Source organism: Augochlora pura, chromosome 9 (genome assembly GCF_028453695.1).
Source record: "Augochlora pura isolate Apur16 chromosome 9, APUR_v2.2.1, whole genome shotgun sequence".
NCBI lineage: Eukaryota > Metazoa > Arthropoda > Insecta > Hymenoptera > Halictidae > Augochlora > Augochlora pura.
The window spans coordinates 12,417,836-12,444,497 of NC_135780.1; the positions used below are offsets into that span (position 1 = coordinate 12,417,836).

The 26,662-nt window shown below is 45.4% G+C and overlaps 4 protein-coding genes across 8 annotated transcripts in view; 1 reads left to right on the top strand and 3 right to left on the bottom strand.

The window, feature by feature from the left end:
• Positions 1-2,314: 2,314 nt before the first annotated feature.
• Positions 2,315-6,327, bottom strand: Gnmt (Glycine N-methyltransferase). 2 transcript variants are annotated; one of them, XM_078191252.1, is made up of 5 exons: positions 6,144-6,327; positions 4,298-4,633; positions 3,842-3,977; positions 3,651-3,771; positions 2,315-3,160 (listed from the first exon to the last, which is right to left on the bottom strand). In XM_078191252.1, exons 2-5 carry the CDS (start codon positions 4,629-4,631, stop codon positions 2,870-2,872), a joined length of 882 nt encoding a protein of 293 aa, XP_078047378.1. In that variant the 5' UTR covers positions 4,632-4,633; positions 6,144-6,327; the 3' UTR covers positions 2,315-2,869. The 2 variants fall into 2 exon arrangements, with proteins under 2 accessions (XP_078047378.1, XP_078047377.1); XM_078191251.1 differs by having other exon boundaries at positions 6,117-6,327.
• Positions 6,328-7,602: 1,275 nt separating this feature from the next.
• On the bottom strand, positions 7,603-9,666 carry LOC144475177 (zinc finger protein 706). 3 transcript variants are annotated; one of them, XR_013494815.1, is made up of 4 exons: positions 9,154-9,656; positions 8,306-8,450; positions 7,846-8,226; positions 7,603-7,756 (listed from the first exon to the last, which is right to left on the bottom strand). XR_013494815.1 is itself a non-coding variant. In XM_078190796.1 (3 exons), the coding sequence occupies exons 2-3, from the start codon at positions 8,447-8,449 to the stop codon at positions 8,137-8,139; spliced, it is 234 nt and encodes a 77-aa protein (XP_078046922.1). In that variant the 5' UTR covers position 8,450; positions 8,699-9,666; the 3' UTR covers positions 7,603-8,136. The 3 variants fall into 3 exon arrangements, 2 of the variants coding, with proteins under 2 accessions (XP_078046922.1, XP_078046921.1); XM_078190796.1 differs by having other exon boundaries at positions 7,603-8,226; positions 8,699-9,666; XM_078190795.1 differs by having other exon boundaries at positions 7,603-8,226.
• Positions 9,667-10,371: 705 nt separating this feature from the next.
• Tmem18 (transmembrane protein 18) lies at positions 10,372-13,666 on the top strand. Of its 2 annotated transcripts, none has more exons than XM_078190765.1 (6): positions 10,372-10,569; positions 10,691-11,205; positions 11,939-12,056; positions 12,117-12,171; positions 12,236-12,329; positions 12,486-13,666. In XM_078190765.1, exons 2-6 carry the CDS (start codon positions 11,146-11,148, stop codon positions 12,621-12,623), a joined length of 465 nt encoding a protein of 154 aa, XP_078046891.1. In that variant the 5' UTR covers positions 10,372-10,569; positions 10,691-11,145; the 3' UTR covers positions 12,624-13,666. The 2 variants fall into 2 exon arrangements, with proteins under 2 accessions (XP_078046891.1, XP_078046892.1); XM_078190766.1 differs by having other exon boundaries at positions 10,375-10,531.
• Positions 13,667-17,402: 3,736 nt separating this feature from the next.
• LOC144474899 (uncharacterized) overlaps positions 17,403-26,662 on the bottom strand; it is a 75,887-nt gene continuing 66,627 nt past the window's right edge. The window contains exons 10-13 of the mRNA XM_078190280.1: positions 26,248-26,395; positions 24,576-24,845; positions 23,741-24,078; positions 17,403-23,241 (exon numbers count right to left, since the gene is read on the bottom strand). Coding sequence (XP_078046406.1) covers positions 22,902-23,241; positions 23,741-24,078; positions 24,576-24,845; positions 26,248-26,395 — 1,096 coding nt within the window. The 3' untranslated portion in view covers positions 17,403-22,901. The remainder of the gene's footprint in view (positions 23,242-23,740; positions 24,079-24,575; positions 24,846-26,247; positions 26,396-26,662) is intronic.

Here is a 26,662-nt window from a genome sequence, read left to right on the forward strand (position 1 = left end):
CGGAGCAGGTTTTTTTCGACCGGCGGCGTTTACGAACCGGAAACACACACAAAAGCGAAAGCGGATTGCGAACAAAACGATGGATAAACATGTGATATTACCGATTTTTTATATCAGCTACTTCGCAATAATGAATTTATCAGCCTTATTATCAGAATTATCGGAAGCGGGGGTATAGAGAGCGTCGCGACACACACACACGGGTCGTCGTCTTCGATTCAGCCGATCACAATTTCGCGGGGTAAAAAAAAGAAATAGAAAAGAGTGGAGAGCAGCGAAACGCCGGGACAAAGTCGTTGGGAAAGAGACGAGAAGGAGGATCCTTTTCTATTCCGTTGCCGTGACACAGAATCGACGTTTTCCGCGGGAGGGGGAATTACTAACGACGGGCGGTGTTACTTTTGTTGCTATTTTGCCGAAAACGGTCGAACGATAATAACACACGAACACACACAGCCGAGGGATAGAGGAACGACGCGAGAGAAAAGAAACAAGCCGAAACGATAAAAAGAGAAAACCGTGGAATAGAAATAGAATTCGTTTCCGAATTGCGAGGCTCGCACTAATTGAACACGTTTTAACGACGACGACAGTGATCGCTGCGACGATCGAAGAAGCCGTGATCGTACCGAATTTTCATGAGAGTGGTTAAAGAAACAAAAATCGGAAACACACACACACACACACACACACACGCATAATATACAAGCCACACACGACAAACGAAACACGAACACACAGAGAGACACACTCAGAGACACAGAAGTCTATAATAGTAGCTATCGAGCGGAATAACAAAGAAATAAAGAAAAAAATATATATATATTATTATTATGATTATTATTATGATTATTATTAATATGATTAGAACGGGGGGAAAACAAATTTTTGCTATAACTAAACACTTCGTCCATTTTTCTATATGGGCAATTCGTTGCACTGTAATCAATCCTCGGCCTTGTAAATTCTGTCCTTGTCATTTCCGGAAACGCTGCCCGGTGACCGGATGCCGCGGAGGATCCATCCGATAGATCCATATCGATCCCTTCGTTGTCGATTTGTCACGTTGTTCGATCGCGATCCGCAAGCGGCATTCGTGGACCGGCCAGTCCGAGCTCTTTACGGACTCTCGTGTAAAAAGAAATAAAGAAAAGTAAAAAAAAAAAAAACTAAAGACAAAAAAAAACCGATCGCGCGATCTCGACGCGAGCCGGCGAACGAAACGCGACGAACAGTTATGGTGCTCCCGGGGCGCGCGTCACCGTCGCCGCGTTTGTTGTTCTTTGTTGTTGTTTCTCGGTCAAGGAGCGATCGTCGACGATTCGTTCGTGGACACACACGCCTGCTCGATCTTCGAAACGATCTCTCGATCCGAGGAATCAGGCCCGGACGGAGGAGCGGACTGGGAGAAAGAACGTTGTCGAGTGTCCGCGCCTCGGCTTCGAACGCTCACCGATCGGATCCATCGATCACCGCGCTCGTCTCTTCTCGCTTTCCCTCCCCCGATCTTTTCGTTCCCGACGCGATCGAGAACGCGGCGGATTGAAAACAAGTAGCCGAAGCCGATCGCGTCGAACAATAGGAAGCATCGTCGCGAAAGCGTCGAACCTCTCTTGCCGTGATCATTCAGCGAGATATCGATGTTGTCGCGCGACGAATTTTCGCTTCTACTCGATAGTTTCTCGGAAGAGCTTAGCCTTTCACAAAAATCGACGCGAGTAGTCGCTTTAACTATCTTTGTGCCTACCGATTCGCAAACTGGTTCGAGGCTTTCGGACGTTCTCTCTCTCGTAACGGTGTCATCTAAGGAGCGAGTAGAAAGTCGCGTGGAAGCCGAGGCACGGCCACCAAGCGTTCACCGAAGCGGTGTTAAACGAGTGTTCTCTTTGCCGGACACACGCGGACCGTTTTAGAATTATAAGCGTTCGAAAGGTAACACGCTCGACCAACGCCAACGAAAATGCAGAGATTTCGATTCGACTTCGATTTCAATCCCGATTTCGATGTCGATTTTCCACGCGCGCGCGCGATCTTCACCGTTGCTAGTCTTCCCACGTTGATCGCTCGAAATCGGTAGGGACGATCGAACGGCCCTGTGAACGATCGAGAAGCGTTACGAATCGTCGTCAACGACCGCACGACGCACCCGTATCGTCGAGAGATCAAATTGTAGCATCGAACGAAGCCTGGCTAGAATACTCAAAAGAAAAGCTGCTTTCGAACTTATAATAAAAAAACCATTAAAACTTGACGCCGAGGATTTTCTGTGCGCCCGCGTGCACACGATCAACACCCTTCAATCAATAACACGCACTCAGTGTACTCGTCCTTTATTCACCATTCATCGTCTGCTGGCTTGTACAACGATAGAAAAATACGCAGAGTACATCGTCGAACCGAAACGACCGATCGATCGAGTAATCCTAAAAGTTACGGTAAATCTGCCCATGCCTCATCTACTGACAATTATTTCGTAGTCTTAAAAAAAGAGGTCTGGTCAATAAAAAAACTAAAAATGATTTTAGCACGATATGTTGGAAGACTTCAGGTAGGTCAATCGTCGGTTTAACAAAATCTAAAACTAATTCAGTCTTCGGAGGAAAAAAAAAACCGAAGGGACTGCCCCGAATAAATAAACCTATATAAAATAGAGTAAAGTGAAACGCTAGGACCCGTTTCTCCACCGACAGGGATTTTGAGCGGTACCTCGCTAGCTTGCGCCATCCTTGCGAGATTTTATGGTCTCTGTTAGCGGTGACGCGGATCCCAAGAGCGAACATCACAGAAACAGATCAGCAAACTTAAAGAATATGTGTATATGATAAAGTAGGTGGGGTAGTCGCTCAAACGTGTCCATAGGACACATCCTTCAGACGCGTTTCTCCATCACGTGGATGTAGAAACCGGGGTCCTTAACATCGTTCAGTTGCTTGAAGTCTCCGTAGATGGTGTGTTTCGCTCTGTAATGGAACGCTTCGTCCAGCATGCCCCCGAATACCTTCAACCGGTGCGGATAATACGAGAGCCGGAACTCGCTGATCTGCCCTTCGCCATCCTCGTCTTCGTTGTCGTCCAACATTATCATGTAGTCCAGGGTCACGATCGCTGGACGTCCGGAGACGAACAATACCGACGCCTTTATGTCCGTCATGTGTTGGCTCTGGAAAATAATTAACAAAATTACATCCCTGATACATTATGCCAGCCACAACTAGGTCTATTTAAACCTTTACTATTTTCTTTCATTAGATAACTTTCTTATTGCACAACGTTCACCGATATCGCAACACTGGCGACATCAAGACTGTATTTTCATTTCATTCCAGTCTTTACAAGCACGTATTTCGATAATGCACGTAATAACAGTTTGCAATTTTGCGTCAAACTGGAACCCACATCCGCTACAACAAAGTTAATGAAAGCTTTTGAAAACAAGGGAAGCGCATTGAAATTCTAGACGCAATACTGGTCCATCGCTCATCATCATCTCGCTTTTTCCACCTCCATTATTTTGCGTCACGCGACATTTGACATTCCCGTATCGCGCACCGATAACCAAGCATAATCTGCGATTTCTCTTCTTCTTTTTTCATTTAGAAATTATTTCTACGCATTTACGACTAACACGTGTCCGATGTGACCTCACTTACGTTATAGTAAATGCATTTCGGCGGTATGTCTCCGGTGTCGATTATGTAATCGTAATTCCTGTGGTCAATCAACAGCAAGCCGCCCGGTTTCACGCAGGCCTCGAAGTTTAACAGCGCTTGTCTGCAAACGATTCGACGATTAAACAATGAACAAGGTTTTTAGGTTTTTCGTAAAGAAATTCTGGTTATACCTCTGTTCCCGCTGATCGCCGAACGTGTCGGGCATGTGCGCGAAACTGTTTCCCAGGCAGATCACGGCGTCGAAACCCTCTCCTATCAGATGTCCAATGTCCTTGGGCAACGTCAGCCAATTCGCCTCTTCGATCACTGAAAAGATTATTAAATTAAAAATTATTAAATTATGAATTGAATTCAAATTTTCAAAGCTGTCTTTTGGCGTTTCTAACAAAAATTGCGTCGAATTAAAATCATAATCGGTGACCCTTGCCGCCTTTCGTAAAAATAACGTCGAACGAAATGCAGCGTCTGTTTGCGAAAGACCATACTTTATTCTCTTAATTTTTCCTCGTATTTATCAGCTAGCTTATCGCTCTCTTCGCATTATTATAACTAATTTCTGACGCAATTTTTCCGGGAAGCGTCATTATTATCTTGACGGTTCAGAAGATATTTCCCAATCGCCTTACCCCAATTGTCGAACGATTTTTCCTTTCTCCGTCCCCATCTAGTTTTCAGAGCGTATTTCAGCATCTTGTCGGAAGCGTCCACGCTGACCACGTCGAAGCCCTCTTCGAGCAGCAAGATGGAATCGACGCCTGTTCCGCAGGCGACGTCCAGGATCCTCTGGCATCCCTTTTCCCGCAACAAACCGACCAAGAAGTCCCGATAATTCTGCGTCCTTTCTTTCTTGTCGCCGATGAACACTTCCCAAACTTTGGCGGCCCTTCCGTCCGCGTACTGATCGCGGACTCCTTCGGCCGCTGTACCGAGCGATCGGGTACGAAACACAGAATCCATCATATCTGCAAGGAAAAAGACAATTTTTCTTATGAGAAGTCGTGAAATTAACGAGGACCAGCCGGGATTGCAGCAAGACCGAACCAGTGCCTTAGACGAAGATAGTTACACGGAAAATTATTATTAATATTTATTGTATACGAGTAATAAAATCAATTACCCTTTAGAGAAGAATAATATCAAAGCAGTTCATTTAATAAAACAGACAAGAACGAAATAGAAAGGAGAAATGTGAGATTTATTAGCGACAGCATTACGTCACTTTCTTTTACTTCAGCTCCCTCGCATTCGTTTAAATCTAGGCTAGGTTTCGATTACCACAGACATAGTTCGGTCATATTTCGTTGCCAGTCGAAGAGAATCGACGATTTCTCAGTCCTCGGCTTCTTTCAATTACTGATCGCAAACAGCCTTCCCCGTATCGGCCGTGCGCCGGTTCAGTACCGTAACAACGAAGAACAATAAGCTTATAATGCCCGAGCACTGCCCGATAAACCCCTGTTGCACGGCAACCTTATCTCCCGAGAACAAATGACAATCGAAGAGGAATGCCTTCTTGAAATTTAACAACAGCCCGACGTTGCCGTCGCTTTTCCACAAACTCGCTGCCTAACTCTCGCATTAATTAGGGTTAATTGTAATCGCAATGTTATCGGGGGGCGTGCACACGATGCACCCACAAAACGTGTCGGTGCATCTCTCTGGATGGCTCGTGCATTCCGCTAACGCAATCGACGTTGCCGCCGTGAGTCGGCAGGAATTCAGAGGACTATAGTTATCTGTAGATTAGAACTAACTCTTTAGCAACGGGGGTGAGAAGAGTGTTGTTGCCTCGATAAGAGAATTCGAAAACAAACAAGTCGACGAACGATTCCCGATAATTCGGCATTCGTGCGATAGTCCAGATTAAGGGAGACACGTGGGTCGGACTGGCGGAGTCAGTTTGTCGTCTCTGTCGGGCCGGTGTTGCAGAGCATAATTTCGTGAAAGAGAGAAAGAATCTGGAAAATGGAAAGTGAGGTTAAAACAGTTTTGGATGGATAGGTGTTCAGCATCTTATCTCCTGATTTACATAGATCCGCAAGTGACCGCGATAAGATTACGAAAAACCTGTTATGAAATCCCGATAAATTAACGGAAACCGCGAACACCGATCACTCTCAGATTCTGAAGCTCGAGAGAACTTGTTTTGTTAAATGGCTATTATTCGTTGTTATAACGGTATCTGTTGCTCGAAGAAAAATTCCGTGAGATTTGATGAGGTAATTGGGATGGAATAATTTCAGGAAAAACCCGAATGAAACGCGCACCGACCAACGATGGTAGAAACAACTTGTTTTCAATATGAAATTAAGAATGATTTTCAGAAATGTATTATTTCAAAAACAATCTTGCAATCGAAACAATTTTCCTTTCTGATTTGATAAAGAGTAAGTTAGGCTGCTACTGAAAAAGAAGACTGTCGCAAGAATGAAATGTTTAACGTACCGTTTGAAATGAAAATTCGATGCTTGCCTCAAACGATTCCAGAGAGGTTTGAATCCACGCTTGACTAGAGAGTAGTCGATTCGAATAACTTCAGCTCCCTCGAGATTATAAATTCGGAGAAGAAGACGAGAGATCTGGAGGACCGTAAGATCAAGATCGGGAGAGCTGTTCGCACGGTGTGTCAAAATGGCACTAATGCGTCGAGGCTTCGGGCCCGTATGTATATAGGTTCCCGGGTCCACGCAGCATGATGCAATTTACAACCCGGTTGGAATATAACAGTTGGCAAACGTACATGACACTGCGAGACTCTAGGAAAATATAGTATAGTAATGATTACAGGGCAGTTTCATGGTGCTGACGATTTTCTTCGCGATAACCACGATATCGTTATCGCGCAAAATCCGTCTATTTATTTGTTCTTTCAACTTGCGATCGCAGTCAGCGTGGCGGAGAAAGACGCCGTAACAATACTTTGGCGGCATCCCGGAAAAATGGCGTTCGTTAACATTGAGAATGCTGAACGCTGAAAATAACCGATTCGCAATATCTTATCGGGATAACAATAATACTCTCATTGAAATATTTGCGCCTGCGAATAACGAAATCGTCAATGTTCAACAACCACAATTGCTTGCACGAAAGCGCTTTCATATTTTAAATGCGAAAATATGCTTTTAGGAAGCTTCGGAAGAAATATGTATATTTCACATATAAATTACATGGTATTTATGTAACATCGTATTATGTAATCTTATACTTGCCATTAATTGCATAAGACGAATTAACGGCGCTTTTTTTTTTTGAATGAAGGTACCGAAGTAAGAGTTGGATATTGAATCGGTGCGATAAACGGGTCGATGAAATAATGAAGTCAACGAATCGTTCCGATTGGGTAACAACATATAATTACAAGTTCTGGTGTAAAATTTTATAATTATCTTCTGTTAGGACAAATTACATAATTCACGAACTTATACTTAAGCTAGAATACACGCTAGAAATTCCTAGAAACCTTATCAGTTTATCGTCACTGACAAATGCATTTCTAAATTCGAACGCGTCGTATTGTGCAGTATAGGTTTGTGAATGGAAGCGAATGTACAGTGCAATTGTCGTACGTTCTTTGTTATTTAAATCTAGATGGATCAAAGAAAAGTATTCGATGATTCGTTTAGTACAAAAGAATATTCAACTATTTAAGTATCAGTTTCAACCATTTAAAAAACTAACAATGAGTAATTTGGTTAATTTAGGAACAAGAAAGACCAATTGTTGAAACGTTCACAGTTAGTCAACCAAATCGACACGGTGTCTCGATTGTAACATTCTTATTTCATAGAATAATTGTTTAAGATTGAGTGGCAGTTTCTTGTTCCTTATAAATTGTCTTCTCTAGAGTACTATTTACAACATCTTTTCGACACACGATGACTACATAATTCGAATGGGTTGCCTCTCGGGAAGGTTTCAATAAAGAAGGCGATTTAGAGAAACTGTTAGTTTTCCGTTCGCAGGCAGTATATTGTAATCCAAACGATCTGAATCCACAGAGCATAAATTCGTTAATTTCCTTCGTCTTTTCGTTTCGCCGTTCGCATTGTCTTATTCGTAGAAAAATGAGGTAACTGCTTTACTACCTGCATCATTAAAGTATTTATAAATATTTGGAATCATTCTGCTAAATCGATTTTTACTTTATTTCTTAGCAATGTACATATTCAATTACGTTAACGGTTAAGTGAGACCACAGCGATCGTGCTGGATATCTTTGGAAGAAAACGAAACTTTTGTTCTCCGAGCGAGTCGTCGGTAGCGTTGCAGCAATTTGGGGCGAGTGTGCACGGAAATTCATTTCTCGGATGTGCAATAGTTCACTTGAAACGCTAACAATGTTTAATTTAATTCTCTTAATTGGAACTATGTAATGATCAGCTGAACTGCATCACTTTCATTATTCGCGACAGTTTTGTCCTTTTTCACGTATCCTGTTCTTCGGCTGTTAGAGGGGATCCTACCCTCATATATTCTTTAAGTCGTCCGGCAAATCGTTCTTGGGATGCTTGTTCTCAAAGTGTTGCTTATACGTCTTTGGGTCTGGCATTTGTGCCTGCGAACACAGTACAGATTATTGAACGTTAACTTCACAGATATAGCGACCGATTATAGATCCATTAATCGACTCTCACCTTACACACTGTGCACACGTGTACTAAAGCTTTCTGTGCTGCTTTTTTCTGGTCATTGGCACTGTGTCCTTGTTGCTTTTTCACTTTTGCTGCCTTTTCTGCTGCCTTGGCTTGCGACTGGATCCTTTGTTGTCCACGAGCCATTCTAAAAAGAAAGATCCCATCGTATTAGCGAAAGCTCCGTTTCAAAATTAGTAGTTTGAATTCCATTTAATATTCTACAGTCATTCTAGTGCAAAATCTCGACAAGCAGACAAGAAAGAGAAAAGATATATGCGCAATACACTTTATTTATTGTTATCATATAAATATGGTACAATAATGTGTCGCTTATAAATACTTCTAATTACGTTAACAATGTTTTCGCACGTTTTCTGCGTGGGTGGCACGTACATGATCTGTTGCGTGACTATTTACAAACTGGGACCACGATTTCACACAGAGTAACCGCGTACGATCCGCATATGCTGCAACCATGAATCGTGGGCACCGTTGTGTCGTCCGAAATGTTCACAAAAAGTTAGCTCGGAAGCGACCGGATCGACACTGTGCATCTTCGTTCGTCCGTGCGGAGTCCGTTCCTTTCTCTTCGACAAACTATTATTACGTACTTTCTCTTGAACCGAGATTACTCAGCAACGTAGCCAACCTATAAAATCAGTGTGTACGGTGCGGACCGAACACGGTGAACCGTTCACGTTTCTCGCATGATGCATCCTCAATGGAACTGTATCGGGCACCGTTCGAACAGCAGAGCATCGTTACAGGACAATAAAAGGGGAACGTTCGACGAACAACCGACTTTGAATGAAAATCTCACACGTATCCGGAATGTAGATCTCGCTCACCTGTCCGAGGATGAACGTGTTGCGAAAGCAAGACTCTCCGGCCACCACGATGATCCGGGGCACGATTTTCGGCAGTCACGAGCCCAGCAATTTTTCCACGATTTTTCGTCCCGTTTCGCACACGACTAAGGTATCGTCGCAAGAACGAGAGACTCGCGGAAAATCGTACGGGGATATGTTGATACAGAGTCAGTACCGACGACACATCTGTCCGGATCGAGACCACCAGTCTTCGATCATCCGCACGTGAAGCACTAACGTCCCGATGGGGAATCGTTTCATACGGAATCTCGAAGAAAAAAAAAACCACCGAAACGACTCTCACTCGGGAATAGCGAAGATTTCCGCGGTTAAACGCTAACGGGATCGATCCTCTTCCCTCGGTTATTTTCAAGGTTCGAATCACGGTTGTTCCCTGGAGAACGTGAAATTGTTTTCAATCGATATTTAAATATTAAGGCTCGCAAGTTCAGTGTCCGCATTCCTAGATTCGCCAGAACCGTGCGCGGCCTGCGGAACATCGCGTTCGCATCGGCAAACGCGTCCTCTTCCAATGAGAAATGCCGCCTTCCAATAGCTCCCGCATACCATTGGTACTAGTCGCGTAGAAGCGGACGAAGACGTTTAAATAACGTGGCTTGCCGTAGCCGGTCTTATACTACTAACAGCCTTTAAAGAGCCAGGCTTCTGTGAACAAATCCTGCTTTTGTTTCAATTTGTCGTTGGAACAATCGAGCATCTAATGACAATTAATTCTTACCGCTTTCGTCGTAAAAAACAGTGGAAATTTCGGCAAAGATTAATTGGGGTTTCGATTTAGAGCTCGTGCAGCGCCAAACAATGCAGCGGCGAAACGCTCAAACTGTTAGCCAAACGATATCGACGGAGTAAAAAAGTGCAGTGCGATGGTGGCGCCTCTAGTGGAAGAATTGAGAAGCTTTTAAGGGGTCCGTACAGCGCCAAAACGTGCAGTGGCAAAACGCTCAAACTTCTAGCCAAAATTATTCACAGATGGTAATTCTAAGGTTTTAACATTTTAACACAGATGACGCCACGGTGCTAAACCCATTAAAAAATTTAAATTTCATAAACAACGGACTCCGTTAGGACTCAAATAAGGATTTATATAATATCCGTAAAATTCCGTAAGGACTTAAATAATATCCGGACTTAAAGAAGTGGACGCAAACGGCGCATTCACGAGAATAATACGCTTCAGAAATACACGTGTGCTGCCATCGTGCGGAAAACTCGAGACTATCCTGTCGACGAGTTTCGACGTTTCGCCACCGCGTCTACCAGCGCTATTTTTCCACCTGCGGACCAGATGATTTGCCGGTTTTTGCACGGTCTATTGTAACTGATTGCGAGAACAGAGGTGAGAATACGTGGTTCCAACATCTATCGAGCGTACAGGTAGCTAACACTCGTTGCGACGAGAATTACGATATACCATGCACTTTCATTGCACTAACGCAGAATCATTTTTCGCTGTCTTCTTCCAAATAAATCTTATTTCCGATTTACCTCCGTACAGCCTTTCTCTGCACGGAAGAATTACGTCAGCGCGAAACATGCCACGAGTACCAACTGGTACCAGCGAGAACTGCAAGGAATTTCGCAGCCCTCTATCGACGACTCCGCCGAGCAGAATCGCGTGCAATTTGTCGTCCCGTCCTCCTCGGACCACGTAACTCCACATTTAAACCACCACGGTGTCCCGTTTGAGCGTGTATGTGCGGCGTTCCCGGAGAAGGACGGAACGATCGGCGCTAGAGAAGGACCGCTCGCGTCCGCTGTGATATTTGTTTTTGCCGTGTGCCGCCGCGTATCCATTTACATATCGGTGTTTCCACGGTGTAGTTTCGCCTATCTCGTCGGCGGCCAGGTCGATTGGTAGGAGTCAATTAAAGGGCGCCGCGCGGCCCGGAAGCCTTTTACGCGGATGTGCTGTTTTTTCCCGAGCAGACCGGCCGTAACGTCAGCTACACGATGTCAGAGGAGGATCTGCTGAAGTCCCCGATCGACGGTATTTTGCCGTTTCTACAGAGCGTGAGTGCCCATTATTCTCCTCCTCTTTTCGCTATTGTTCCGCCCCCGCCTACGTAATATTCTAATCCAAGGCTTTGGTAATTAAATCGAATAACGAAGACAGAGACCGCTACAGCGGGGAAAGTGAGAGAGGAAGAGAGAGGGAGAGAGAGAGAGAAAGGGAGGGAGAAGGAGAGAGAGAAAGACAACGCACTCCTTTTACGACACTTTCATTTTCCGCAGAGCCGGCGAAATAGTGTCAATGCGGAGGCACTAGCGCACATGTCAATTTCCGTTCGCTTATCGCCCCTATCGCGTATATTTTTGCATTTCGCTCGCTGACACGGACGAAGCCACGACAAATTAACGTCAACCCGGTCCTATGTTGACGCGAAATTTATTTCCAGACCTTCTACCAAGCCACAACGGATTACTTTTTCCCGTCATCGTTTTTAATTTGTTTTCGGCTAGTTGTTCTCCGTTCTTTCGCGTGGCCGTTTCAACTGGCTGAATGCATGGTTGATCGAAACGCGATTATTGTAAAGACCACCGTGGCCGGGCCATGACGCATATTGCGTTACTAAAATAACTTGTCATTAGGCAAATTTATGCAGAGGGGTTTTATGCCCATGCGAATTTCTCTTTCCTCGCGGTCGCTGTACTCCACTCGCTTCTGTCTTTTATTTCTTTTATGTTATATAATTGTGTTTTGTGAGAGAGAGAGAGAGCAGAGATGTAGGTTAAACTGTTGCAGATCGAATGGAGAGACCCATGGCTCGCTTTGCTACTAACTTTTCACATTGCCATTACCATGACCGCTGTGATGACAAGGAACCATGCGAATTTTCAGATCATGCTGTTCTTTGCTCTACGTAAGTTTCTCTGTATTATAATAGAAGCGTCGAATACTATAAGCCTGTCCTTTATTTCAGTGTTGTTGGTGTACTTCTCCGAGAGCATCAATGAAATGGCTGCATCGAATTGGATGTAAGTACATTCAGGAACAATCATATCCTTCAGATGGTAAAATATTGTTTTAATGTTCAAACAGGTTGTTCTCAAGACAGCAATGTTTCGACTCCAATGGATTATTCATATCAGTAGTCTTCTCTGTGCCTATTCTAATGAACTGTATGATAATGATCGTAAGTGATTCGGGGATAATACTGTCCTGCATATTTTCTCATGTAGATTGCGATATCATTAGTCAGAGCTTTTATGAGATCTTACATAATACGCTAAAACAGTTCTGAATTACTGAATAATGCAACTTTATATACATACGATTATGTTTCGTGCAGGCTAGTTGGCTGTATCAATCCAGTCAGCTGATGACGAGCTTGAAGAGAGCTCAGCTACGACAGCAGGCGAGAAACCGGCAGATAGAGGACGAGTCCGCAAACGCGAATGGCACGGTCGTACGGGAGAAGCAGGAGTAACGTTTTTCTAGTCAGACGACGAGATTTGTAAAAAGGGAGACGGGAAGCGGAAATTATGTACATTACCGAACAATTATCTTTTTACCACGACCGGTGTGGTACACGAAATAGCGTTATGAGATTTGGCGAATGTTATTCCACGATGATAGCATTTTTTTTTTAAATGAAAGCTACTGCCGACTTTAGCGAAAAGCTTGCGTCCGTATCGAGACTCGTGATTTTGAGACGTCGGTAAGCTGTACTTCCAATGCAATACGACACACACACACTCACACACACACGCGCGCGCGTTTAATGGTATAATTAGTTAGTGCAGAGAGAGACTCGAAATTCTTATGATTAACTAATTCCGTTTATTACTTGTCCACTTGATCGTGAGTTGACGCGCACGCGATTCGAGGGCCGCGGAGAGTTTATGATCTCTGAAAGGATATTATCTTATATTAAGGTACATTCCGATGGTTCTTCATCCTTATTTTTCCACGTTTCGATCGTTGGTTACGTCTCGAGGTATTTCTTAACGCATCATCGGAGTACTTACTACTCTAGCGCGTATCGCTTTTGATTATTATCGCTAAGGAAATGGAAAAAAAGAAAAAAAATGCACGGCATATTAGTTGATTACGGCTCTAGGTATAACGTATATGTATATGTTTGTGTATGTATGTAACGAGTGAGTGAGTACACGTTTTCCGGAACAATGATAAAAGGAACAAACGCGCCATCGTAAATATAGAAAAGGAAGTACCGCAACACATGCACGCGTATTTCGAACCAGTCAAGTAAACCCCCCCCCCCCCCCCCCATTGTATAATTGTGTAAATTAAACAGCATTGTCTTGCCGTCGTCGTTTTTAATGCGTGACTAATCTGATCAAACAATAAATTATTTCTTCCTAAAATCGTTTCCTCGACTTTTTATAAAAAAAAAAGGTGTCTGTACGAACCCTCCACGCATTTGAGCGCAGTATCATGGGATTAACACCAATTGTTATTATTGTAACTTGTGTATTTTTTAATTATTATTTAAATAAAGTAGATTTCAAGAAGAAGCGACGTATCTTTCATTCGGCACACAATACTTGTCGGTATCAATTTTAAATTTTTCCACTCGTTCGAAAAACTGTGGAAGTGATAACGCTGTGAATCCCACATTTGCGTTCACGTCTGTCAGGATTTAAATTTGAACGGTGTTATATAAGCAGTCTGTTGTTTTTGAAATTAAAATTTGTTTAATAGGTTTACCACTGTGGCGTCATCTGTGTTATAATGTTGAAACCTTAGAATTATCATCTGTGAATAATTTTGGCTAGCAGTTTGAGCGTTTTGCCACTGCACGTTTTGGCGCTGTACGGACCCCTTAAGAAGCTTCTCAATTTTTCCACGAGAGGCGCCACCCTTGCACTGCATTTTTTACTCCGTCGGTCACGTTGCCCAACAGTTTGAGCGTTTTGCCACTGCACGTTTTGGCGCTGTACGGACTCCTGAAAAAGCTTCTCAATTTCTCCACGAGAGGCGCCACCATCGTAATATACCCTATCAGAATCATTCACCCAGCGATTTGAGAATTCCACCCCTATTTGCAACAATGAATACATTATTTGTGCACAATAAAAATGCAGGACAGTTTTATGAACATTTGAATACCCTCTAGCTATAGTTTAACCATTTCCTTTTAAAAAAACTGTGAAATTAAAATTAAATTGAACGAATTACGAAGCAGGACAGGGTGTAAAGATGAAACGACATCGAGCAATCTTCAAAATAATTTATTAAAAATGTCGCATACTCGATATTCGAATCGGTAATCAATAATGGTATAATTAGTAACTATATGCATGTCGTGTGAGCATGTATCCGGAGGTTTTCATTCAGATTTACGTCTGGCGGTGGTCGATCCCCAATTGTTCTCTTATCAATCGTCACGCGACACCGTTCCCCAGGTCGATCGACACGATCCATACAAAAATCAATGAACGGCGACAGATGATCCTCGTAGCAGTTGCAAATTTCTCCATGCTAACAATGAGCGGTACGAACTTAACGATCTCTACGATGCACGCGTGTCGCCGACCTGACGAACGCGTCGGAACCATCCCGCGTTTGCATTGTATGCGTGTGTCTCTGTGTGTGTGTGTGCAACGTGTGTTATTGTCGAACCCATTTCCTTACTATACGGTCACCGCAAAAATTGATTAACGTGGAAAGATTTCCTGTTGCAGGCGTTTCGTACGGTTTATTTTTGTTCATCGGCCGGACTGCAGCCGTTCGCGCGTTCGAATAAACGAGAACGTGTTTTGGCGACGAAGAACCGAGGGTGGAATCGCAGTGGCGGCGGCGGCGCGACGACTGCAGTCGAGCGGATCAGTGTCAGGAACCGAGAGAGTTGCAGGGTCTCGATGCATCGAGTGTTTCGTCTCATCGCGGTAGCATCGTCGCACGCCGCGCGGATATACGAGAAAACGTCTCGAACAGAAACCGACTCTTAAAATCCACGACCTCGGCCGTCTTGGACGCGCGACGCCGACGATCGCTTCGACGGGTGGTTCTACGCGCCGAAATTGCGAATAACGCGAGGAAAGATCATCGTCTTCGTCGAACGGGTCGCTGGCCGATCGTCGACGACGCCGCGTAAATTCATTAAAATTATTCGTTCGTACGGATCGTCCGCGACGACGATTATTGCGGCGCTCGAGCGTTCTCGGCAGTCATCGGGAAGAGTTTCGGACGCCAGACTGAATCCCGCGCATCGATTACATTCTGCAATTGAACGCGTTTAATATAAAAATCTTAGAAAAGTGAAACAATTCGGGAACGAACGGAACCTCGGCGTCTGCGAGCGGATCCAGGCTCGCGCGGAGTACCCCCCCGTCTCGGCGTCGCTTCCTCCGCTCTTCTTCGCGCTCCTCGTCCACGTCGTTAATGATTAAATAAATCGTTTCTTTGTGCAGTTTATCGGTGGTCGCGACCGTCGCTTCGGTGAGTCGCCGACGAGCCGACGGGCCTCGTCGAACGCGTTACAGCGTCGACACGGTGGAGCTGGAAATGTCCGCGGCATCAACGGGATCTAGATCGCGTCTTCGATCTCGCTCCTCCTTCCTCCTCTTGTCTAGGATGTGATCGGTAAGGCAGCGGATTGCCGATCCCCGCGTTACCGTTCGAAAGGTTGCCTCGCTGAGAAGAAGATCGACGTCCGCGCTCCGTCAAACGGCGCTTGGGAAATCGGCCGAAGAATCTTCCAAAAAAATCGCCGAAACATCGGACGAGAAATTTCGGCAAATAAATCGGTCGAGATCGGGCGAAAGAGCCGCGCTGGACGTCTCGCGAGAATGATCGGAGCCCTCTCGATGGCAGCGCGGCCATGGATATGGTTTTACAATCGTAATTAGTTAACGCTCTAAATCGCCTACGGTTTTTTTTTTTTTTGTTAGTTATTCAGTAACTTAGATCGTGATTCTAGAATTAGTTTAAAATTCATACGTGTACAGTTTACGGTTCTTTTTTTTATTTACAAGTCCGGTCCGTGACCCATTTTTCCTGCATCGTTATTATGTACATGCACGGCTGGCCGCTCCGAACGCGCTCTTTATCGCGGTCTTTGAATTTCAACATGGCGGCGACGGAGCATCCCGGTCGGCCCTAGTTTCCCCTTTCGATGCCGTGGATATCGGTTTCGCGGGAGCAGACTGCCCCGATTAGTTCTCGAGTTGATGGGTGCAGCAGCCTCTCGGTTTTTACCGCCGTTCGGAATCGCGTCGCAGAAAAACGGCGGTCGAAAATGGCGGTCGCCGCGTTCAATGTTTGCGAGCACACGCTGGATTCTCATCGGGGGTGGTTGGAATGTTGCGATCCTGTTCGCGCTCGCGCGGCTGCCTCCGTACACGTTTGTCATGCACGGTGTCAATAATGGCGCGCCGATAAATTCCATCGAGACCACTGCGCGGCTCGTGTTTGCACGCCGGCTGCAGCTGGCTCCGCGCTCGCGCCAAGCTGTTGCACCGCGGACCATTTCGCCGGTCCTTTATGCGCTCGGAACTTCCTTTAAACTCTTCCCATCGATATTTACGGTCCCGGCGTATTCCAGCCTCGACAATTTTTTAATTAACGGAAATGTCGCTGTACCAGTCGAGGGCTAAAACAATTTACTTAATCTCTAATTTCATAAAACAATAGGATCGATTGCTTCTATTTTGTTTTAACACTGAAACTACAGAGTTGAGCACGTGACTTGAACTTTGATTTCGATTAAAACCCTTTGCTGTACTATTTTCTTTATAATTATAATTATTAGAATTTTTCGGTAGCAATAATTTTTTTAGAACAAATATTAACTTTGTATTTACTGTATGTTTATATCTACTTAAATTATTAAATATTGGTGACAAGAGGATATAATTTAAAAAAATTGATCGGTCGTAAAGATTGTTTCTATTTTCATTTTATTCATCTTAGCGAAAGGTGTTTAATATTTAAAAAAATATATAATAATATTGAAGATACTATTGAAGTAATTTGTTACTAAAAATCTCCGTCAGAAGTCTGATTAATTAAAGTACGGCAAGGGGTTAAAATATAAGCTTGAACAAAGAAGTTCGTCAACGAATTTCTGCTCGATATAACCTCAATATTTTTATAATATTGTAAAATAAAACGTGAAAAGCTAGTTTCACTAATTTCTTTAAATGATTTGGTAGTTCCAGTGTTAAGGGATGCGATTAAGGGTGGCGCAAGCGTGGAACCAGCCTAAGGAAAGATCGCTTCAACCTTCGCCATATTCGCCATATTTATGCATCCGCGTGTAATTAAACAGAGCATTATTCTTGTCGCAGTTCATTCTTCGCTGTTCTCTTATGTCTTAGTCGTCGCATCGCGTTGCATCGTGGCACCGTGTACAAAATGGAGACCTCTGTGCAGTTCTCGCGAATCGGTATCAAGCAGTAAAGCTCACCTTATTCGCTGAACTAATTTTCAAACAGCCTGGACCAATTCTCTGAGCTAATTTCGCAGTATTCTGTATTCCATCATGGCGTCGTTGAACCATCGCTTTTTATTTTCATACATAACGAAAGTTTAAATTTCCGTGTCTTTATTATTTTATATACTAAATACGAATATAAGGTAAAAACATAAATTATCACTAAGGATTAATATTATTTAACTAAGATAAACCTTTGTTTTGTTATAGTATATTTAGCTTTTGCAATGAATAGATTTCGAGCGCGATGCTTCAACGACGACCACGCTTGGCGGCCATCTTGTAGGATACCGATCTCAGCCGAACGGAAACGCGTCTCGCGTTGAAAACAGGATATATCGGGGCAGAAACAGTTTTCAAAATTCGATTAGAATAGCCCGTCGCAGCGTTGTCGCGTCACAGTGTGCGAGTGTCTCGCGTTTGAGTATTTGCTTAGTTTTAAACGCGCGAGATCTTCGGCAGCGAAGCGCGAGGCGGAATTTCGCGCGTGAAACCGTGGACGTTCACGCGCGTCGTGAAATTCTCAACGTCGCCGGTCCGCGAGTCGCGATACCGTCCACGGTTCGCCATAAAACGAGCCACTCGATGAATAACGTCATTGATTACTCGATCGAACCGAGCCATTGCTCCGTAGAAATAATCCTATAGAAATAAACGAACCTTCTGAGATGATTGTTGAGCACCTAAAGAGTCCATCGTCATTTCGTACGATCGACGAATATGTGTGTGAACTGCGTTCATTCACCTGCGCCTCGTCGCAATACTCCCTTTATTATCATTCCACGACCCTCGTTGTTCTGCGTTTTTTTATTTTTCTCACTTTTTTTTATTTTTCCAAAACGAATCATCGAAGAGAAAGAATTGCATCGCCTCAGCACGTAATAATTAATTTTTGATTATCGAGCGGTGTAACGCCTCCGACGACTGAACTAATTAATTATCGTTATTAATTTGTACTCGCTCCGGAAATCAGAATCTGTATAACTGACCAAGAAAACCGAAGGGATGGCAGTGTGAATTTCTCTCTGTGTATGTGTGTGTGTGTGTTGGTGTGTACGTGTGTCCCGGTTCCAGGGAAAGGATCAGCGTAGTGTTTTTAAAGATCGAACAAGAAAGCGATATTCAGTCTTCGATTCTCTGGAGCGTGCGGCAGGTGTGTGTGTCTGTGTGTGTGTGCGCGTGCGTGTGTGTGAGAACTTTGATTTGGGTATCGCGACGGAACGGAATCACGCGGGCGAATCGAACTATGTATTTTTCTGTGTCGTGGGGAACCTGTGCGGAACTGGGGCCCGCGCGGGCCCTTTGGTCCCCGGAACGCAACATATATATCCTTTTTTTCTTTTTTTTTTTTTAAATACATACACCGCGGAGCGTCGTTTTTTCGTGTTCTTTAGCGGAGTGGATATTGTTTCGTTGCATGTCTCTGAGCAACACCGTTTTTCGTTTTTTACTTTTGTACGAAATCAGGACGTCGATTCGTGTAAGAGCGAGCGAACCGCACTAGAACGAAGACGCCGGCGTGTGAGACGGGTGTTCTCGTAAGGACGAAATCGTTCTTGCGTGGAACCGTCCTGCGACGATATTCTCGATATTCTTTCGAATTTTCGGGTGTCACTAGACGAGCGATTTTTTCACGGCGTTCTACACGCCGCAGTGTAGATTATAATAATTGTCATAATAATTGCCATAATAATTGTCATAATAATTGTCATAATAATTGTCATAATAATTGTCATAATAATTGTCATATAATTATATTGTAATAATTGTCATTATCGTCCGTGATAATGACAATATTGGTAACATAAACGCGGCGTGTAAAACGCTGTAAAAATGGCCGCGTAGCCACCCCCTAAGCCGTCGATTTTATTAAGTCGTGTTCGCGGAATAGTCTACGCAAAATGGCGGACGGTCCCAGCGATCGTTGCCCCCCGTCGGCGCTACATAAAAGAACGCGACGAACGAATTAACTGGAAAGAAACGGGACGGCCGTCCCGAGAAACGATTGTCTTCCGTGAACGTAGGAGAATGGAGGGTCGGTGTTTACAAATGGATCATCGCGGTTCGACAGTGGCTCTCGTTCGCGGATGGTGTTCCCCCGTCTGTTTTCGCGGAAAATTGTCGTGCACGCGTGAAAACAGCGAGAAAAACGATGGCGGTGCTTCCGGCTAGCTGACAGCAGCATATTTTTCGCCTACTCTTTCACATCGTTCCCTTTCGCGTTTGATTTCTCGCGCCTTCGAAACCTGTTACTCGTCGACTTTCTATGCTTACCTAGTTAATAAAGCGGTTCTGTACAGGTCTCCGTTCGCGTGATCGACAAAATCGCCCCCCTCTCTCTCGATCCTCGAAAAAAAACCCAAAAAGAAGCTCCGCGCGGCCAAGCTCTATACAAACTAATCGTGTTTACCAACGAAAAATCGCGAAGATCCCTTGTCGGTCGCTCGCGGTTGTCGCGGCCGTGAACAAGATGGCGGTCGACGCGAACAAGATGGCGGACGATGCGCGAGAAGACGGCGCGCGAACGGAGACGCGTGCCCAAGGATCGTTTTACCCGATACAAATAGATAAATAATTATGTACAATTATGAACAAGGTGTACAGATGTGGGCGGCGCGCACGGTGTCGCCTCTGGCTGATCCAGGATCGACGGGACGATCCTCGGCGACGAGATCCTCGTCGACTTGGTATGTTACGCGTGTGTGTCTGTGTGCGCCCTCCGGGCCGTGTCTCTAACAATTCTTAAACGGGAGCACAGCTCTCCGCGGAAAAAAAACAGCATCTCTTCGTCATCGTCATCATCGTCCTCGTCCTCCTCTTCTCTTCGTCGTCTTCTTATATATATCACATAATTTCAGGCTACCATAGGTTCTACCATTTTTTTTGTTTTGTTTGTTTCTCCCCACCTTCGTCGCTCCTTCGTTTCGTTTCGGTACGCGTTTCATTTCCCGGTATCTTACCTCGCTAGCACAAGTATTTTATAAGGTAGTTTAGTCGTCTAAACGGTAATCACTTGCAACGGTTTTTGGTCAGTGTCTCTAAATTCGAGGGCCGACGGCCTGGTTCCTCGCAGAGCGACGCGGTCGGTCGTCCCATTCTCCCGAAGCGAGGACACGAACGGTCGATGCCCCTTGCAAAAATACGAGAGGATACCTTCTCGACCGAAGCTTCGTTCTTCAGGCGAGCCTGGATCGAAAATCGCCGCGATTTTGAATTTAAATAGGAATTTAAACAGGAGTCGTCGCGCCTGCGCATACAGTAGACGCGCAGCTGGACCAACTCGGAGCCGACGTTTCCCAGCGAACGAAGCCTCGGACGAGACAAATAAATTCCACGAATTCCCATAATTTCTGCACGAGGATTCGACGAACGCTCATCTGCACGATACTGTACGAAGTGCTATATAATACTTGCGTTGTCCTTGACAACGGCGGACCTTGAGTAGACCATAGTCGGAGACGGTTGTTGCGAATCGTCTCGGTTCTACGGCGAGGCAGCTGTTTGTAGCGTCTCGGAGACCGATCTCGAGCTACTTCGAACAGTAATAAGCGCCAGACGAGGAGAAAAAGGAGAACGGCGTCTCCTGCGCGGAGAGAAAGAGGATGAAGAGGGAGACGGGAAGAGAGAGACATAGATTGTGTGAGAGAGAGAGAGAGAGATACGAAGCGTGTCCTTCACCGGATGATCTCGAGATCCCCCCTCGGGACCGTTTGATCTCGAGGATCTATTATCGCACAAAGGAACAAGGAGGCTCGGCCCGCGTCGCTCTCAAAGGAAACGGCCCGGTTCACCTGAACAACGTCGCGCGACTGCTCGGTTCGTCGACCGAGCATCGAGTACAGAGGATCTTTTCGCGCTTAAAAACAGAGGGAGTGGAGAGAGGGAGGGAGAGAGAGAGAAATAGAGAAATAGAGAGAGAAAGAGAGAGAGATACAGTAAAGGGACAGATAGATAGAGAGAAAGAGAGGCCAGCAGTCAGTTGGCTCGTGCTAAAAATCGTGTTACCGTCGAGAAGCTCGACAAACGATCGAATGACTAGTGCGAGTTCCTTGCTCGCCCCCTGCTCGATCACTCGGATCCCCTTTCAACAACGCCCTCTCCCGATCTAGCACGAGGTCCAACGGAGTCTCAGGCTTCCCGGTTGCCAACGTCGCCGATCCGACCCCCATCGATCCGTCGCCATCGATCCCCAGTTCGAACGATCTCGAGACCAACCCCTCGGCAATCGTCGGGAATCATCGCCGAGGCTCGACGCACGAAACGTCGAAGCCGAGGATGGACGCACAAGATCGATGGAGAAGAAATCGACTGTGACACGGTGTCAGCGCTAAGCTACACTACCAGCGAAACGATATCACCTAGGATCTATTACTTATTGTCCTCGTTGAAGCAACTCAACACCTTGCCTCCACTGCCTGACGCCAAACGTGAAAGCTGATAGACTCTGGATTTCGGATCGGCCATGTCCAAGATACTTTGGTACGATTCTCTAGGCGAGAGATACTTTTACCAAGTTAAGAGCCAGGGGTTTAAGAGAAAAGAAGGGGATGCTGCAGAGACTATAGCTTGGACATGACGGTTTTCTTGGGGAACGGTAGAACGATGTAAAATCTGATCGCGGAGAGGAACAAATGAAGATTGAAGGAGCTTTGGATCGAGGGTGAAGTTAGCCCCTTAATTGATAAGATAAATTGTTCTTCAGAGACGTTCTACGAAAAGAAAGGTTTTTAACGCGTCCTGCTTCTAAATGGCAGCCTTTGCAGACCAAGAACGAAGGTTTGGATCTTCTTTGAACTAAAACTCGACCAGCCTTCGCAGTCCTGAAGCTTGACGGCGCTGCGATCGCGTTGAACCGCGTCGTAGCGGCATATACCGGAAGTAGCCTCTTGAAAACTGAGATCGCCAAGCCCGACGATCAAAGAGTACCATAAACTAATCTAGTCCTACACAGAGTCCATCGTTCCCTACGCAGACAGTCCCGCGGCCGACTAAGAGACTGAAGAAACGCGGACGCTGGGGAGAGGTCCCATGACCCCCTCGGACCTCTAGACAGGGGAGAGGCAGGCTCGGATCCGAGTCATCGAGCAGAGAACCACCGTGCATGATGCCCGAGTCTTGGACTCGGTTTGTCGAAGCAGTTCTGCGCGTTACGCGGAGGCGGCGGTCGCCACGGGGTCGCCCCGTTCAGGATGACGGGATCATCATCCTTAGGGCGAGTCCACGGCGGCCGACAAGCATGACCCATGATCGTCACACGGTGGTCACGCGGTCTACCTCCACGTACCGCACAGAACTGTCGCTGTGTCAGCAGATCACTTCCTTGCCGTCGATGATCGCCGTCTCCGAGGAGATGCTCTTCAGCCTGTGCTGGGATATCGACCTGTTGGTGCGGTGCCGGCAGATCCGCCAGATCACGATGCAGATCACGACGAGGATGGTCAGGATGCCGAGGAGGGTGAGCGCCAGGTGCAACGGCGGCAGCTGAAGCAGCATCGAGCAGTGCTTCAACGCCTCGTCGTAGCCGGACGGGCAATGGGTGACACCGTCGCACCATAGCGACGCGTTTATGCACGCGTCGAGCTCCGGGCAACGTTGCTCGCAGTCCTTCGGCATCTGCAGACCCGCCGTCGACGTCACCGATGGCCTGCAAACAGGGTTTCCGATTAGAAATGGAATTCAATCGAGTATGTGGTACTTAGTATATAGTGTATTCAATTAGTACTGTTCATTTGAATAATATAAATATGATTGTGTGGGTGAATTATAGGTTGAATAGACAGGCCAGGTGGACTAAGTTGGGTTATGGGTACTCTAGGGCAGGAAGGTCTTTAAAATAGGAATCGGCACGATAATTAGGATATTTACCCTAGCGTTGCTAGGAATTATAACAATCTTACTATACCAATATCCTTGTCAGCTTCCCAGGTAACAATATAATAAAAATACTGTACTTAAAATACGCGTTAATTAATTAATTAAGCGAACGTTGCAGCGATCAGCTTTGCACCCTAAATAATAACGCTCCACGGTTAGGTTATGTTTATTTTAGGTTACGTATTTAAGTCTGCTTCGCAACCAGAAGATGTTAGCTACCCTCGAAAGCGGCTTTTCCTTTCACTGTCAATAATCCTTTCTCAGCGTACCTCCTGGTTAGCTCGAGCCAGGTAACCGTGTAACTGTCCGGTTCCTTCATGATGAACTCCACGGCGATGGTTTTGACAGGTTCGTGGCCCGGGTTAGGGAAAATGGCGTTGCCGCTGACGGCCCAGCCGTCGCTGAACACCTCTACCACGCTGTGCCTCATATCGGCCGGTGGTCTGGGGCACACCGATTTAGGGGCCGAATTACCGACGTGCACCACGATACGGTTCTTCGTCGCGCATTTGTTGGTGGTGTTCGACATCAGGACTCCTTGCGTCTTCACGTACAGGTACTGCGTGGACCCCGGTTCTATCAGCCACGGATGCTTCTCGCAATTCTTCTGCAAAGAGATATCACACGATCAGTCGTCGAACGAGAGGAATAAAAGGACGATTTATTTTCACGATCAACTCGTTGATTTTGTAGATTATATTATGTGACTTATATAGTTGTAATATTTTTATAATGTGATTGATATAATTGTGATAATTATATAATGTGATTTATATAGTTGTAATATTTATATTATGTGATTTATATAATTGTGATAATTGTATAGTGTGATTTATATAATTGTAATACTTATATAGTGTGATTTATATAGTTGTAATATTTATATTATGTGATTTATGTAATTGTAATACTCACAGAATATGAGTTATATTATTGTAATACTTTTATAATGTGATTAATATAATCGTAATACTTATATAATGCGATTATATAATTGCACTACTACAATTTCATTTTATAAAAAATTGACGATTTTACTACTACTTCAAGCTCTTAGATTTTAACTTTAGCCGTGGATTCCAGTGGATTTGCAACGTCGATTACCTCGTCCTCGTCGAGGATGGGCGATTTGTACTTGATCTCCCCGGACGGGCCGCGCACTCTCCGCTTCTGCATGCACGGGTTGGTCTTGATGAAGTCCCACGTGGCCTCGAAGAATAGATCGTTGTAATCGTCGAGGGCGTCCATGGAGAGGACGTTGAAGTGTACCTCGACGACGTTCGACGTCGACTTGACGTTCATCGGCAGCGACCTGTTCGAGCAGAAACAGTCCCTCTGGACCGGCGGCGCGTTCGGCCACGGCTGGTCCATCACCTGTCGGCAGACCGGCGACGAGACACGCGCGCTTCAGCGTCGTTGCGTGAATTAATTGGCCCGACGGGCGGGACGATCGTCAGAATGTCCGGAGGCGGAGACGGAAGGGCCGCCACGGGTGCGCAAACGGAACGTGACGCGGCGCTGTCGCACGGATTGTTGCATTACGCGCGTGAAATTCCGCGGCACCTCTCGCAGATTCCGCGGAATCGATAACGAAGTTCTCGCCGGCCTCTCGGACACGCGGGGACACGCGCGCGCTGCCACGTTCAGATTTGTTCGGCTGGTTCGTGCTCGGCCCGGTTCGCACCGGCCGAAAGCCTCATTAACCTGTTATACACGAGGGCACGGGCCGGCTGCTGCTGTTGCTGCTGCTACCGTCCGCGCGATCGCAATTAGCCCTCGGACGGTGCTGCGAACACGCTCCGAGCTTATCGAGCAGAGAATCGGGTCGCTGTTTAAACTTCCTTTGCCCCCTTATTGTGCCTCTGTACACCCGGCGCTCCGATATCGGAGCCGAACAGCTGCCCAGGTGGCACGAGCCCTTAAGACGTCTTATTTCAGACGTTGAAACGATCTTCAGAACTCGAAACTTATATAAAGAAATTTAACAAATTTAAAATATATATTTCACGCGTTTTTCATGTCTTCGATGACCTCTCAATTAAATTAGACAAGTGCTTTTAAGTACGATTAAACGAGTGAATTTTGTTTCTAAGCTCTTTAGAGAAATTAATCGTCTCGCCTTATTTCCTGATTGCGAGTCACCTTTAAAACACCCTGTTTAATACATTTATGACATCAATTTAAAGTCTACTAGTTTAAAGTTAACCCTTGGCATTTACAAAATAATTTTGACATTATAAAGACCCTTCTGTTTAAAAGATTGTTAATTCACTAGACTCAATTTCATAAATTGTACTAAGTTATATAAAATGGAAATAGATCTAAAATAGCTATTTTAACTGTATTTCCATTTTATATAACTTAGTACAATTTATGAAATTGAGTCTAGTGAATTAACAATCTTTTAAACAGAAGGGTCTTTAATAATGTCAAAATTATTTTGTAAATGCTATGGGTTAACTTTAAACTAGTAGACTTTAAAATAATGTCATAAATGTATTAAACAGGGTGTTTTATAGGTGACTCGCAATCAGGAAATAAGCTTAAATAAGTTTAAAATGGCTTGGAGCGCAAAGGGTTGAAGTTATCAATGCTCTATCAGTCATCAGAGACACTAGCAAGAATTCTCTCTGAACGAATACAATTTTCTCTCGACGGAACACCGCGACGCGATCAAAAGTTGTGGATACTCGACAGTTCTCGCGCGTTTTTGGAATTCGCCGGTGGTTTTGCCGAGAAAAGAATAGAATTTCCGGGTCGACGAGGCGGCGCATACCTTCACGGAGAAGTTGTCGGATCCGACGCAAAGCAGCCGGCTGAAGTCCGAGCTGGACACGCTGCGGCACGTCCGGTTCCCGTTCAGCAGCTTGTTGAACCTCAGCTTGACGATCTCGTCGTGCTCGCCCTCGAACCGGTACACGCAGCTGGAAAATCCGTTCGCGGCTGCACTTTCAACACTTAATCGAGTTTAACATGGCCGGTCGGCCACGCAAAGGAGCCGCTTTTCCGATCGATACCGGCCGCGGCCGGCGTCGAACTGCCCGCGAAACGGTTCGTCGCCGCAAAAGCGGTTTTCATCTATACGACTCCGAGTTTCCCGTCGAGTCGCGTATAAATCTCTCGCCTTTCATCTCGACGGCTATCCTTCGCCTTCTGCGACGTTCTTCCCGATGTCGGAGACCCGGTCTCTG